Genomic DNA, 16703 nt, shown 5'->3' on the forward strand with positions numbered 1-16703 from the left:
AAACTGTAAGACAAAACAAAAGGGCACCCTCTTTTGAGCACATAGTGGCTAATTGACTACCGTGTTCATATTCCATAATGTAATAGTTCTTCCCTGTTGCCAGAAGTTGGCTTGATTTTCTTACTGTCCAGAAAAGTGGGTGAGCAAATGAATCAAGTCTTACCTTACAAAAGCAGAAAACTGATTAATATTTTTGAGAGAGTCTTGCATTGAATTTCTGTTTTGTTGAGCCAATCTGGCCACAATAGAATGGGTTCCAAGGATGGCAGGGGAAATTTGAAACCCAAGATATTACTCCTTGATCCTATGTAGAGACGGCCTGGCAACTGTGTCCACGTCCCCCTGTTTTTGTCTCAGTGGGTACCAGAGGACCCTTTGTTCTGAGTTCCATGCCATCCGATCAGGAGGATTAAAAAGCCTCTGCCACACACCCTGTGCCTCCTGTTCGGTGCCATCCAGGATCCCTGTCGAGACAGAGTTGTGGTTGTGGAATCTTATAGGTGGGCAGAGATCACCATAGCCTAGCACAACTGGGCCTCATGCAGATAGATGTGTGCCTGGCAGGGATAGATGGAGGGAGGCGATTGACGCCACAGAGAACTCTTGGCCCGTGGTCCTCTTTTGAAACCCATTATTCGACGGACAGTCCATCGCTTTCCTCCAGGGAAGTTGGAGAGAGCGACATGCAGAATGTGCATCACATTGGCTGGACATGTTGCTATTGCTCAGCGAGCAGCTGAGAAGGACACGTGGAACAGACAAATCTGTGTTGAGTCACGAATATCAGTTTGTGATTTCCTGACAATGTCAGGCCACACTCAGAGCAGATATATGCAAAACTATTCTTCCACTTTATTCCACTTATTGCCTGATCTGATCTGTGGAACAGCCAAAGGAGATACCGAATCTTTACTTTACAGACAATACTTATTAAATTGAAGGAGACATCCCTGGCCAGGCTTAATAATAAGCTGATATCTGTATGTATGTCCCAGAGCTTTAACCACACTGTGAGCTTAGCTGCAGGACAATATAGAGTTAAAACAGAAAGCAGCTGCACCCTATTCAATCCATTCCTACTGCTGCAGATGGTTTAATCATAGTCTTTCAATAACTTTGAATATTCTGAGTAATAGAGGGCTGCAAGCACAGAAGGTGGTTGACGCTCATTTAATTTAAATCGCTGGATGACATCCAGATCATGAAATGATAACATGAGCAGAGTGTCTTAACTTTGATCCAGCCATCCTTCTGGGTTAGATTCACTGGAGGATATTGAACAACAACTAACAAGCAAACACAGGGCTGTCCCTTTGGTGGCAGTGCCATGTGCTCCTTAGTCTGGAAGCTGTCTAAGAGAGGGTCTCTACACATACTGACACTGACTGTGTGTGGGCTTTAACTGACTGCTACTCTATTGATTAAATGCAATTGGGTGCGAGTGCCGGAGCCAGTCAATTATCAGTTAATAAACAGCAGAAGTTTTCTATTAGTGCCTGTTAGTGCGTGTGATTGTTGCTATGTGGAATTGACCAGGAGAGGGGAAGGGAGGTGATGTGAGGAGCGTTGCCTTGGGTGTATTATACCTAACTCCATTGGGTTGATTTTTCTTGGCCGGTTTTGTTATTGTAATTCTGAGCTTAAAATATAATACATCTGCAAACAAACTCACAATTCTCTGCTGGGCAGGCCCAAACTGTAAGCTCAGGAATCACACTCCAGAATGAATCCCACAATTGGTGATACAGCACACTATCCAATAAAGAGAATCCATTACACAAGAAAGAATGGAGCCAGACAATGCAATGCCTGCTTGCTGCAGTGTGACTACTCATTGATAACGTTACAAACCTCCAGTGGGTTCGATGCATGTGCCTCGTAGAAGTGAGCACAGCGATCGTCACACATCTAATGTGTGGTAAATTTAGACACAGTGGAGCATAGATTTCACAGCAGTTGCACAGGAACATAACACCTCCACCTGTGTTTCCCTCAGTAAGTCATCCCTCCCTTGTGGAACCAGAGACAAAAGCCTGACAACACATGCCAACTGTATAAATAGTATAAAACATGGTTCTATTGTGGACTGTTACCAGTGACAATACCTTCAATCAAAGGCCAGCTTTTTGGATTTGACTGCAGGTGCTAATGCATATTACTCTCTGGCTGCCATTGAGGTAAGCTAAAACATGAATGGTGACTATCATAGGGGGGAGGCCAGTCCCTGATGATGTATGTAGGAATATCTACAGCTATAGCTCTTTCCCCTGTCTTCCAGCATGCTGCAATGCAGGCTATGGCCTACACTAACCATAGTGGCCACCTAGAGGCGGCATATGGGCTGGCGCCCCCTTGGGGTAATGGGTGGGACGAACCCAGTGTCGGGAGTTGGGTTATTGGGAACCTACAGCTGGGAGACCGCCCTCTCATTCCATCAACAAACCTCAATTTAATTAGCTCACCTGCTGATTACTAGGTAGCCTAGTGGTTAGAGCATTGGGCCAGTAACCGAAAGGTTGCTAGATTGATTCCCAGAGCTGACAAGGTAAAAAGTTGTCGTTCTGCCCCTGAACAAGGCAGTTAACCCACTGTTCCTAGGCCGTCATTGTAAATAAGAATTTGTTCTTAACTGACTTGCCTAGTTAAATAAAGGTTAACATTTTTTTTTTAAATCCCCTCCATCTCTTTCACCCATTCCCCAAAGTCCTCCGTCAAAAATAACATTCGATCTGGCTTACCTGCCTCCCTACATCCTCCCTCCATCCTCCCCCTCCAACTTGGATCTCCTCTTCTGATTGGCAATTACCTTAGCGGAATCTTGTATCACAATGATTTTTAAATGGTTCCTCACTGATACCTTATCAGTATTGGCAACCTCAATGGCGTGTGCATCGCTCAAAACCACACGTGGCCTCTGTACCTTTCAATGCTCATTTTAGGTTGAACTGGTGTTTATACAGCTTGATTTGTTTACACCTACCAGCATTATTTTTAAGGTATTTTGATTTGTGATTTATATTATTGAGTGTACACTTCAGCGGTGGGCAATCTATCTTGCTGGAAGCATTTAATTCCATTCGGTCGAGGTCCTAGCTACATGTGTGTATATATACAGTATACCTGGGACAGGAAGGGTATATATAGAGGGACAGTTCTGATAGAGTAGGGATCCCTTTAGTATTAGCTGACTTTCTCCAGAGAGTGCTAACAGACAAAGCAATTGCCGTCTGTGAAGATTGCCCGCGAAGGCTAGCTGTCTCCGGTGACTGATAAAACCCACCGTCTGCAGCCCACAAAACCACCAGCATCCCATTGCTACTGCTGCTGTCCCTCTGGTTCAGCTACCAGCCTCTTCCTCCTAACCTCAGGGCTTCCATATGGGGCCCTATTATGACTGCTGTTTAATTACCAATCAAAAAACAGCTCACTCCTCTTAAGGGATGGCTAGCCGAGAGGGAGAGAGAGGGAGAGACAGAATGAGAGAGAAATAGCTCACATGGGCTCTTTAAGCAGAGAGAGAAGACAAAGGGTGAGGGAGAGCAAAAAATTGATGGAGAGAGACAGTGCATCTGCATGATGAATGTGAATAGATGTAGAGAGACAGAGGGAGTGTGGAGGACAGATGGGCAGAAGCAGTCATCTGGCCGACATAATTTTTCTGGGGATGTGTTTGTGTTTACAAACAGACCCTGCCAGGGAGAGAGGGAGGGACTTAGCAAATTAATGTTATAAATTATCCATGATTTATGTTTGCTGCCTTGGGGACAACAGTAAAAGGCGTGCAGCATCGATAGCTGACCCGGCTGAGCCTTATCCTCACCCTAGCACCAAACAATTAGATGTTCCGTCTGCCATATGGCCCAGCATCCCCACTTACACACATACACAATAATAAACATACCATCACGGCCATGGTGTTAGTCAGGGAGGCTGCGTGTCTGGACAGATGGGCATTTGTAAAGGAGACCTAGGTCTCATGTCTTCCCTGTTAAAATAAAGGTTAAATTAAAAATAAATAAATGCTCACAGTGCTGTGTCTCATGGGGACACTAAGGGATAGAAGCAGCAATTCATTGGCCAACACTGAAAGCCTCCAAGCCTAAGACTGCTGTTGTTGCTATTATTCTCTCGATGTCTATTTCTATACTTTTACAACTGACTCATGGATCTGAGAGCTGTGCTATTCCAAGCCAGTCATTGGCTTTTCATTGCAGCCATTCATACCGCTCCAACTCTGGACTGGTCTGTTATTGTCTACTCTAGACCCTCAGGAAATCTCAGGTAGGAGCCATTTCATTTCACACTCCTCCTTTCCCCCCCATGTATACTATAACTTTACAACCTTTTAGGTAATAGAAAATGTGTTGATGCTAAAGTGGCTCTTTCAACATCTATTCAAACACCCCCCAAAAAAGCTTCACTCAGGAGTAACAGAAAACAGATTGGCTGTAAGTGTTCTGCAGGTCCCAGGTACTAGCTGTGGTCTTTCACTTGTGAGGGCGCAAGTAGCACAAACCAAATACATGTACATTTATTGTATTTGAAGGGGTGTTGGGAAACAGAAGCTACAAAGGGCTGTGGGCAGTTGGTAGGATAGATCTAGACAGCAGTGAAACGACAGGGGTTCCATTATAACCGTAAGAGCTATGGAGACCATTGTTCAAACTCTGGCCAGTTATTTTAGCCCAATCTAACTATTAGACAGTCATGAAAGGCCTTCGTAACAGGACGTCACTATTACGATTGACAAATGAAAAGCCTACATCCGTGTATTTGTTTATTTCGACTTTCGAAACAGTGGGTCCCAAACAATTTCCGATGCCTGGTGCAATTTCCCAATGCCGTACTGTCAGTTTGTCAGTAGGAGAATTGTGCTGTGAGCACTGCTTGAAAGGATGTTACCAATATGAAATGAGTGTCTTTTTTAGACAGCTGTTTATTTAAATCTAAAAACACCTCATTTGACAACTTAGAGCTGCTGAACATGGTAACACTTGTTGATAATGGAACATGTGAACTGACCCCACACCACTGAGAAACGGGCCTACAGTATGTCATGGATGAGTCTAATCCTCCTACTAACCTCTATAAGCCGAGACAGATATAGATCCGTCTCCCACTATAAGAGCAACAGTAGCTCAACCATATGGGGATGATGAATATTGAATTATCTAAATGAACAAAACAACATGTAATATTTATGGTTACTTAATATTTGTTTTGTATCCCTTACAGCTTGAAGCTGCCCTTCACAATCCGGTGCAGTGTGCTTTGCTGGGCTTCTCTGCAACGAGCACCCCGCTACCTCAAGGCTATCTCTGGGTGAGTGACTTACACATGCACAGTTTACAGGCACACATATACATACATGCATGCATGCACACAAACACACATGTGCACACAGAAGTATTTAAAAAAACATTAACCATGACACCTTTTGATACAAATATATCCTCTGTAATATTACATTTGTAGTGGCCTCAGGGTTGTTCACATCTATTAATCAAAAGTACAAAACATGTGGCAATGAAAGGGATACAAATAGTTTTTCTCTACAAAAACAAGTGTTGCCATGCAAACTGACCCTTCACTTTCATTTAGTATAGACCTTTTCAACTGTCAAAACAATAAGTTCTATATGCACCCACTAGTGGTTCCCCAGTAAACATCTGGCGCTAAAGAGCCCCATAATTGCTAGCTAGCTAGTTGGGGCGGCAGGTAGCCTAGTGGTCAGAGCGTTGGGCCAGTAACTGAAATGTTGCTAGATTGAATCCCTGAGCTAACAAGGTAAAAATCTGTCGTTCTGCAGCTGAACAAGGCAGTTAACCCACCGTCATTGTAAATAAGAATTTGTTTTTAACTGACTTGCCAAGTTAAATAAAGGTTAAATAAAAAATGTAATAAAAAGTTGGCTAGCTAGCACAAAATGACAAGTTCGTATTTCTTGATCCAACCAAAAAACAGAACAAACTAGTTATATACACACATTGATTTGTTGCTATCAGATCCACTAAACAAAATCATCAGACAATGTTTATTTCCTGTTGATTATCTGTTTGCTCTGGTGGTGTTACATATGGCTAGCACAGCAAATAACCATATCACTAGTGTGATATGAAGGTAGAGAAAGATGAACTTACCTTGTTAGCCAGCTAATGTTAGATAGATGCATTTTTCTCACGGCAGCCAACATTATAACTAAACTAAATGTAGCTAGCATAACCTTGTGGTGATAATTGTAAACTGCATATTAATTGCACCAGGATGATACATAACATGAAGCAAACAAATTGCAACTTTATGTAAACTTTATTATTTTTAAATGAAGTCAAATTAACCATAAAATATTCCATTCTGCACACCCTCATGATCGTGATATTTAAGTGTTAATGCCCTTGAAGCCGATGTTTGGAGCATATATTGGCACAGGGTGTTGTTAGGCCTGAGACGAACTTGAGGGCCGGCAAACAGTGCCAATATATCCTCCAAACACCGGCTTCGAGGGCATTATCAATTTGTTTTTACAACGGGTTACAAACATATTAAAATAATGATTGACATATTTTCATTAAAAATGTTATTGTGATGAATTTATTCATACGATTTCATCCTTCCACAAGATATAGCCCCGATACAAATCTAGGGTTGCTACCCAAGCCGACAGGATGCAACCCAGACGTTCAGTATTTTTGTTCTGTATCTATGGACACGACCCAGCCGTTTGCTCTAAATGTTCCATTGCCATACTGGCTGGCAACATTCTGATCCCTTGCTTTTTAGCTAGCCAACTACGGCTAACTTAGTCACGTCTAAAAGTGCAGCCAGAATAACAGCAAAGTAGCTGCATTTGCATTTGTTTAAACTGTTTTCTAGAGACATTTATTTGGATACATCCATAACATTGAGCAAATGAGGTGCGATTTCGCCTGACATAGAAAATGTGCTCACTCATCAGGACACTGTCGTTCAGATGAGCTAGCCAATAACACCACTAACACAAACACTTCAAACTGAAGCTGGAAAGACTGCAAACTAGCTGAATTTACCTTTTTTCAATTGACATTTCTTTGTATACAGTTGAAGTCGGAAGTTTATATACACCTTAGCCAAATACATTTAAACTCAGTTTTTCACAAATCCTGACATTTAATCCTAGTAAAAATTCCCTGTTTTAGGTCAGTTAGGACCACTTTATTTTAAGAATGTGAAATGTCACAATAATAGTACAGAGAATGGCTTATTTCAGCTTTTATTTCTTTCATCACGTTCCCAGTGGGTAAGAAGTTTACATACACTCAATTAGTATTTCGTAGCATTGCCTTAAACAATTTAAACTTGGGTCAAATGTTTCAGATAGCCTTCCACAAGCTTCCCACAATAAATTGGATGAATTTTGGTCCATTCCTCCTGACAGAGCTGGTGTAACTGAGTCAGGTTTGTAGGCCTCCTTGCTCGCACATGCTTTTTTCCCTCCAAACTTAAGATGGGCATTATGGTCAAACAGTTATATTTTTGTTTCCTCAGACCAGAGGACATTTCTCCAAAAAGTACGATCTTTGTCCCCATGTGCAGCTGCAAACCGTAGTCTGACTTTTTTATGGCGGTTTTGGAGCAGTGGCTTCTTCCTTGCAGAGCGGCCTTTCAGGTTATGTCGATATAGGACTTGTTTTACTGTGGATATAGATACTTTTGTACCTGTTTCCTCCAGCATCTTCACAAGGTCCTTTGCTGTTGTTCTGGGATTGATTTGCACTTTTCGCATTCATCTCTAGGAGACAGAACGTGTCTCCTTCCTGAGTGGTATGACGGCTGCGTAGTCCCATGGTGTTTATGCTTGCGTACTATTGTTTGTACAGATGAACGTGGTACCTTCAGACGTTTGGAAATTGCTCCCAAGGATGAACCAGAGTTGTGTAGGTCTACAATTTTTTATCTGAGGTCTTGGCTGATTTGTTAGGATTTTCCCATAATGTCAAGCAAAGAGGCACTGAGTTTGAAGGTAAGGCCTTGAAATACATCCACAGGTACACCTCCAATTGACTCAAATTATGTTAATTAGCCTATCAGAAGCTTCTAAAGCCATTACATCATTTTCTGGAATTGTCCAAGCTGTTTAAAGGCAGAGTCAACTTAGTGAATGTCAACTTCTGACCCACTGGAATTGTAATACAGTGAATTATAAGTGAAATAATCTGTCTGTAAACAATTGTTGGAAAAATTACTTGTGTCATGCACAAAGTAGATGTCCTAACCGACTTGCCAAAACTATAGTTTGTTAACAAGAAATTATTGGAGTGGTTGAAAAACAAGTTTTAATGACTCCAACCTAAGTGTATGTAAACTTCTGACTTCAACTGTATATCCATAAAAATTATGCCAGCTGATTCATGATTTCGACTGTTTGAGAAACGCTGCCTGCCTGTCTGTCTCGTCCCAACTCCCGACACGTTCAATACTATGGGACAGCTGGAGATCGAATTTGAATATTGAAACAATGTAGCAAATGTCGGAGAGACAGACAGCAAGGTTTATACAAATCTCCGCAGTTGAAAATGGCAATGTTAGTCTAAAATAAAAGTGAGATAATGTCTAGATGCTTTTTATAGTGGAGATCAAGTTTATAAATTGCTTGGCTGATGAGACAGTGGATTGTGCAGTCAGATGGAACAGAGTAAATAGGCATTTTAACGTCATAGATTTAGCCGGTGGTAATGGCTGGTATGCGGTTTTAACCAATCAGCATTCAGGATTAGGCCCACCCGTTGTATAATTGCTAATAATGTCTCTCTCCTGTGCATGTTATCCTTAAGGTCTACCGTCATTACAAGGATAGGGCTTGCACTAATCCAATTCATGGGGGCATGTACAGTAGCTGTAGAAGTCAAACCTGGTATCCTTCAACATGGTTAGCCTCATTAATTGTCTAATAAAAAAGAAAAACCCACACACTGATCTTGCCAGTATCAGCCTTTTATTTTCTTTCAAGTTATTAGCAAATGATTCCCACACACATAACTTCTCAGATGTGTGAGTACTTTTCCTATTTCTTATAGTATCATTTCATATGGAGAAAACATATTAACAAAATGTTAACAATGTACAAGCCACATATACAAGTGCATTGGACATGCCCACAAGGCTAATGCTAATCCCATCATATGTCTGCATTGGGCATGCATGCCATAAATAATATCACTTCTACTGTAACCAAAAGGGTAGAGCACGGATAGTGGAGGCAAGAGAAAATACCCTGTAGAGTGACCACAGTAAATGGTCACTTTTACATGGGCTGCAGAGTAGCCATGTAATGTATGAGTTCCACCCCTGTATGGCTGACCGGGCCGGGATGCAAACCCTAATCAAATGACACTTGTAGCTAGCATGCTAACCACTGGAGAAGGATGACAGTGAGTGTAGCAGAATGAAGCAAATAAGGGCAAAATTGCATGAGGAGATCCTCCCGCAGCTGAGATGCTTAAAGTATTAAAATATAGATACATTCATGATAGACAGGAGGAGACACTACTTGAAGTCTCAGGGGGGTGACATCACAGTGGCTACTAGAACTCACTTGCAGCTCACCTCTGCTACAGTCACACCCCTTTCACCTCCTATGCCACCGACAGTATAACTCAGCTGCCACAACTTACCCATTACTATCCATGCAGGCAATGCAGCGTGCTGCAATGCTTCTATGAACTTACATTTTCTAAAATAGATTCGTCCCCAGACGTAAAGGACCATCTCACCTTCAAATACACTTAAGAAAACAACTATACTAAGTTAGCTAGCTAGCTGTTTACAGCTGCAACGGAACAACTGTTGTTTACAAATGCACCCAAAGTTCTTTGGGGTTCCAGAGTTCACTTCCGCTCAAAAAGCCATTAAAATGGTATATACCAGAGTGTGGGAGAAATAAGACTACAGATGTTTTTTTTAATGAGTGGAGCAAATTGCACTGGCAGACAAAAGTGCCACAGTCCCTGGACTTGTTGGAATTTTGCTGGTTTTAAGAGGAACACTTTCTGTGAAAAACCTTGCCTCAGAAAATAAATTGTCTGTTAATCTTAAAGCAAAATGTTTTGGTGCCCCCTCCTTTCTGGGAAGAGTGGGCATTTTATTGGGTAATCCCCGTAAAGCACATGGATAAATCAGCTGTATAAGGCCCTCTAGGACCCATCTAGACAGACTCAGCTCCCCCCCACTAGGCGTTGTTTCAACATACAGTCATTTTTCAACGTATCGTGACGTGGAATCTATGTGTAAAATACATTGGATTTACAAAGAGTCATCAACATAAACAGTAGTTTTGAGGGTGCAATTTCAACCACAAGATCATGTCATAATGGTAACCAATTTTCAACATAGACAAAGGTTGTTTAAAATATGTTGAATTTGTACCTCTGAAACAAGACCTTCAGTATTATTTTTTATTTATTTAACCAGGCAAGTCAATTAAGAACAGTCTTATTTACAATGATGGCTTGGCACGAGGCAAAAGGCCTCCTGTGGGGACGGGGGACTAAAAATATAACAATGTAAAACACGGGCATCAGCACAAATACAAGAGAAAACAAACAGTAGATGTGTGTGTGTGTGCGAGCAAGCATGTGTGTTTGAAGTAAAACAACATGCTTCCTACATAAGGCAACACAAACTAGTGACATCGGGTCTCAAGAACCTGTTCATCTATTTGTCATTTGAACTGCTCCAGGGACACCAGGTCCTGGAATTTAAGGTTGGCTTGGAGGGAATTCTAAGACCAGAAGGCTGATTAATGAAAGGACCTTTTTTCCATGCTTGGTTCTCATTTTTGGGACTGTTAGCTTAAAACAAGATTGAGATCTGAGCTTAAATTAGTTTTAATTTCGAGCTAGAGGAGAGGATAGATAAAATGGCAGTTTTCCTAAAATGAGAATGAACCAGTGTTTGAGCCTGCGTGTGGCTAGTGATGTTCACCCGACAGCACTGTAAAGATCACAATGGGGAGTTAGACGTCTCTGATTGGTGACAAAATGAATTGCTGCATGACACACATAGTCAAGAGCCTTCAGTGTAGAGCATCTCCCTGTCTCTTCTCTGTCAGCCCAATGCCGAATCATGTCCCAATTGCATGCAACACGTGCACAGAGGTTATCCACCAATCACAACCCTAGACAGCCTTTCACAAATTGTAACCACGCTGGAGAAGTGTAGCGGCGGTAAAACTTCCACTAAAATGGAAAGTGAGGAAGCCAGCTCAGCCTCTCATGAGGATGAAATCATCCCCAAAAAGGGCAGCAATATTTTTTCAGTAATATGGAAGTAATTCGGGTTTAAGAGGTCTGATGTTCAGGAAACGAATGGCCTGTGCAAAATGTGTCGAAAGACAATTGCTACGAAAAGCAGCAGTACAACTAACCCCTTCCATCACCTGCAACTGAAACGTGCGGTGGAATGGGAGGAATGCCGATTCCAGTCGCCAGATTCCCAAAACGTCTGCTAAAAGACAAACTACCATAGCCACATCCTTTTCAAACGTAATCCCTTATGACAAGAAAAGTTTGAGGTGGAAGGAGATAACGGATGTAGTGACCTATTACATGGCGAAAGATATGGTTCCAATATTTACAGTAGAAAAGCCAGGCTTTAAAAATCTGCTAGGTACAGTTGACCAGAAATATCAGCTGCCAAGCCACAAGTATTTCACGGAAGAAGCCCTGTCGCGATTATACACTGCTACCTGCGAAAGAATCACAGAGAAGCTGGCTAGTGTTTCTTATTTTTCGAGCAGAACGTCAGAGGCATACCTAAGTTTGACAGTCCACTACATAAATGAAGACTGTAAATTGCAAAATGTCTGCCTCCAGACGTCTTACTTCCCCGATGATCATACGGGTGAAGTAATATCCCAGGGTCTCAGAGACTCTCTGGTATCGTGGAAGATGAGCGAAGACCGACAGGTGTGCATGACAACTGACAGCAGGAGTAACATGATAAAAGCATTGCGCTTGAACAACTGGACCCGCCTGCAGTGCTTTGGGCACAGGCTTCACCTCGCCATCGGTAAGTGTGACATTGGATAATTAAAGTGCATTCAAAAAAGTAATGTTCTGTAGGCTAATGTATTAGTAGTTGTCATTCTGCCAATCCAATAGCAAATAACCACAGGCTGTTTTAATTATAACAACACATTAACTAAATTAATACATTTTCAATCAAAATTATTATATAAATTACATATTCAAACAGCTAGTGGTCTAACATTCCTAAACAATAGAATAGACATGTGGGTGTGTGTTGTTCATTTGTTTTGCACAAATAGGCCTTGAGGCCTTGTATATATTTTTTTATTTTAATACAGAAAATTCAGTTAAGAATTATGTCTTGGCCTTTTTTTATTCGTTTAGAGAAAAACAAGAAATTTAGATATATATTGTAAATCGTCCAAACCTCTGAAAAAAATGGAGATATTACTTTTAGGCCTACTTTGAATGTTTTGGTATCTAGTGAAGAGCTCTTCTTTGTCTACACCCATTCAGCATCATTCACACCCTCTTAAGCTTTAGCCCCACCCATCTCGTTTTGATCTTGGAGCATTCAGAGCGCACACTTGATGCTTTGGCCAATGATTTGTTTACCTCTGGATAACATGAAAACAGCCTAACCGGCTCTGCTGGCAACAAATTCATTCAGATTTTTTCCGACATTTACTGACACTGGCCATATTCAACGGGTGTTGTACACTTTAGCTTAAGACATGTAGCTAGCTAGATAGGTAAACAATGAACCTAGCTAGGTAAACAACGTGTAAGATCACACATGTCACGTAACGTTAGATAACGAGCCAGCGAGCTAACATTAGCTAGTTAAACAACAATGAACATAGTGCCAAATTATGTTTCTACCCTGGATGAATCTGCTGGGAGCTAACCAACCAGGTTCAATGTTAGCTAGCTAACATTAGGCTCAAACTAGCAAAGCAAACGGCTCTGGGATACGAATAATAATGTCAGCTAGGGAGCCAGACAGCTAACTTTAGCTAGCTAGCTAACAGTACACTTTAGTTTAACTTCTTATGGCTGCAAGCCCTAAGTCGGGATCAATATGACAACAGCCACTTCAAGTGCAGGGCGCGAAATTCAAAATATATTTTTTAGAAATATTTAACTTTCACACATTAACAAGTCCAATACAGCAAATGAAAGGTACACATCTTGTGAATCCAGCCAACATGTCCGATTTTTAAAATGTTTTACAGCGAAAACAGCACGTATATTTATGTTAGCTCACCACCAAATACAAAAAAGGACAGACATTTTTCACAGCACAGGTAGCATGCACAAAGCCAACCTAACTAACCAAGAACCAACCAAACTAACCAACAAACAACTTCATCAGATGACAGTCTTATAACATGTTATTCAATAAATCTATGTTTTGTTCGAAAAATGTGCATATTTCAGGTATAAATCATAGTTTACATTGCAGCTACAATCAGAAATTGCACCGAAAGCTGCCAGAATAATTACAGACACCAACGTCAAATACCTAAATACTCATCATAAAACATTTCTGAAAAATCGATGGTGTACAGCAAATTAAAGACAAACATCTTGTGAATCCAGCCAATATTTCCGATTTTTTAAGTGTTTTACAGCGAAAACACAATATAGCATTATATTAGCTTACTACAATAGCCTACCACACTACCGCATTCATTCATCAAGGCACGTTAGCGATAGCAATAGGCACGTTAGCGATAGCGAATAAACCAGCAAGATATATAATTTTTGACTAACCTTGATAAGCTTCATCAGATGACAGTCCTATAACATCAGGTTATACATACACTTATGTTTTGTTCGAAAATGTGCATATTTAGAGCTGAAATCAGTGGTTATACATTGTGCTAACGTTGTGCTAACGTAGCATCTTTTTCCCACAACGTCCGGATATTTTTCTGACACTTTTTCTGACACACATATTCTGACCAAATTACTATTCATAAACATAACTAAAAAATACATGTTGTATAGGAAATGATAGATACACTAGTTCTTAATGCAATCGCCGTGTTAGAATTCTAAAAATAACTTCATTACGACATCCAGCTTAGGTATAGCGAGAGAGTTTCCAAACTCTGGGCGCAAACGACTATTTCACATGTTCGACAGATATATGAAATAGCATCATAAAATGGGTCCTACTTTTGATGATCTTTCATCAGAATGTTGTACAAGGGGTCCTTTGTCGGGAACAATCGTTGTTTGGATTTAGAATGTCCTCTTCTCCAGTCAAAAGTCAGAAAACAGGAAACTGGTGACACGTCATGCCAAGAGCTATTATGCGAGCCCAGATCAAGTTACACACTCCATTTCTTCTCTCACTCCTTGTCGACATCTAGTGGAAGACGTATGAAGTGCATCTAAACTAATAAATATCAAGGACTTTAATAGGCAGCCCCTAGAAGAGAGCATCGATTTCAGATTTTCCACTTCCTGTCAGGAAGTTTGCTGCAAAATTAGTTCTGTTTTACTCACAGATATAATTCAAACGGTTTTAGAAACTAGAGAGTGTTTTCTATCCAATAGTAATAATAATATGCATATTGTACGAGCAAGACACCAGATGAAAGATACACATCTTGTGAATCCAGCCATCATTTCTGATTTTTAAAATGTTTTACAGGGAAGACACAATATGTATTTCTATTAGCTAACCACGATAGCAAAAGACACAACTTTTTTTTCCCACAATTTTTTTCCTGCATAGGTAGCTATCACAATTTCGACCAAATAAAGATATAAATAGTCACTAACCAAGAAACAACTTCATCAGATGACAGTCTGATAACATATTTATTGTATAGCATATGTTTTGTTAGAAAAATGTGCATATTTCAGGTATAAATCATAGTTTTACATTGCAGCCACTATCACAACTCTCACCAAAGCAACTAGAATAACTACAGAGACCAACGTGAATTACCTAAATACTCATCATAAAACATTTATGAAAAATACACAGCGTACAGCAAATGAAAGACAAAGATCTTGTGAATCCAGCCAATATTTCAGATTTTTTAAGTGTTTTACAGCGAAAACACAATATAGCATTATATTAGCTTACTACAATAGCCAACCACACAACAGCATTGATTCAAGCTGTAACGGAATTCCTCCTCCTCTTCATCCGAAGAGGAGGAGCAGGGATTCGACCAAAATGCAGCGTTGGAGTTATACATATTATTTATTACAAGGAACAGACGAAGACGGAAAAACTCTTGAACAACAATACAAAACAACAAACGAAGTAGATAGACCTGGACTACGAACTTACACGTAACGAAGAACGAACGAACCAGTACTGACTACAAACAAAACGAACGAACGATACAGTCCCGTATGGTGCAACAAACACAGATACAGGAAACATCCACCCACAACAAACAATATGAAAACACCTACCTTAATATGGCTCTCAATCAGAGGAAATGAAAACCACCTGCCTCTAATTGAGAACCATATCAGGTCACCCATTAACCAACACGAAACACATAACATAGACTGCCCACCCAAACTCACGCCCTGACCGACTAACACATACAAAATAACAGAAAACAGGTCAGGAACGTGACATAACCCCTCCCTCAAGGTGCGTACTCCGGACGCACCACCAAAAGTCTAGGGGAGGGTCTGGGTGGGCATCTGACCACGGTGGTGGCTCAGGCTCTGGGCGAGGTCCCCACCCCACCATAGTTAATCCCAGCTTCCGTATTCCCCTCTGAATGACCACCCTCATTTTTACATTTTACATTTTAGTCATTTAGCAGACGCTCTTATCCAGAGCGACTTACAGTAGAGTGCATACATTTTATTACATTTTACATTTTTACATATTACATATTACATTTTTACATACTGAGACAAGGATATCCCTACCGGCCAAACCCTCCCTAACCCGGACGACGCTATGCCAATTGTGCGTCGCCCCACGGACCTCCCGGTTGCGGCCGGCTGCGACAGAGTCTGGGCGCGAACCCAGCCCAGCCTGGGCGCGAACCCAGAGACTCTGGTGGCGCAGCTAGCACTGCGATGCAGTGCCCTAGACCACTGCGCCACCCTCCTATTCCACCCACTTAATTTAAAGGGTACCGTCGAGATAAGGGGCAGCACCGGGATAAGGTGGCTCAGGACAGAGAGGTAGGTCAGGATAGAGAGGTAGGTCAGGATAGAGAGGTAGCTCAGGATAGAGGGGCAACTCCGGACTGAAGGGCAGCTCCGGACAGAGAGACAGCTCTGGACTGAGGGGCAGTTCTGGATGGCTGGCTCTGGCGGATCCCGGCTGGACGGCTCTGGCGGATCCTGGCTGGACGGCTCTGGCGGATCCTGGCTGGACGGCTCATGGCTGGCTGACGGATCTGGCTGCTCATGGCTGGCTGACGGATCTAGCTGCTCATGGCTGGCTGACGGATCTGGCTGCTCATGGCTGGCTGACGGATCTGGCTGCTCATGGCTGGCTGACGGATCTGGCTGCTCATGGCTGGCTGACGGATCTGGCTGCTCATGGCTGGCTGACGGATCTGGCTGCTCATGGCTGGCTGACGGATCTGGCTGCTCATGGCTGGCTGACGGATCTGGCTGCTCATGGCTGGCTGACGGCTCTGGCAGATCCTGTCTGGTTGGCGGCTCTGGCAGATCCTGTCTGGTTGGCGGCTCTGG

At 41.9% G+C, this 16703-nt stretch overlaps 1 protein-coding gene across 1 annotated transcript in view; it reads left to right on the forward strand.

Annotated features, from left to right (window-relative positions):
* Positions 1 to 16703, forward strand: part of LOC120059425 (rho guanine nucleotide exchange factor 10-like protein) — a 124576-nt gene that overhangs the window by 67325 nt on the left and 40548 nt on the right. The window contains exon 21 of the mRNA XM_039008470.1: positions 5236 to 5322. Within this exon, the coding sequence (XP_038864398.1) occupies positions 5236 to 5322 (87 nt within the window). The remainder of the gene's footprint in view (positions 1 to 5235; positions 5323 to 16703) is intronic.

The sequence above is a fragment of the Salvelinus namaycush genome, chromosome 2 (assembly GCF_016432855.1).
Source record: "Salvelinus namaycush isolate Seneca chromosome 2, SaNama_1.0, whole genome shotgun sequence".
Classification (NCBI taxonomy): Eukaryota; Metazoa; Chordata; class Actinopteri; order Salmoniformes; family Salmonidae; genus Salvelinus; species Salvelinus namaycush.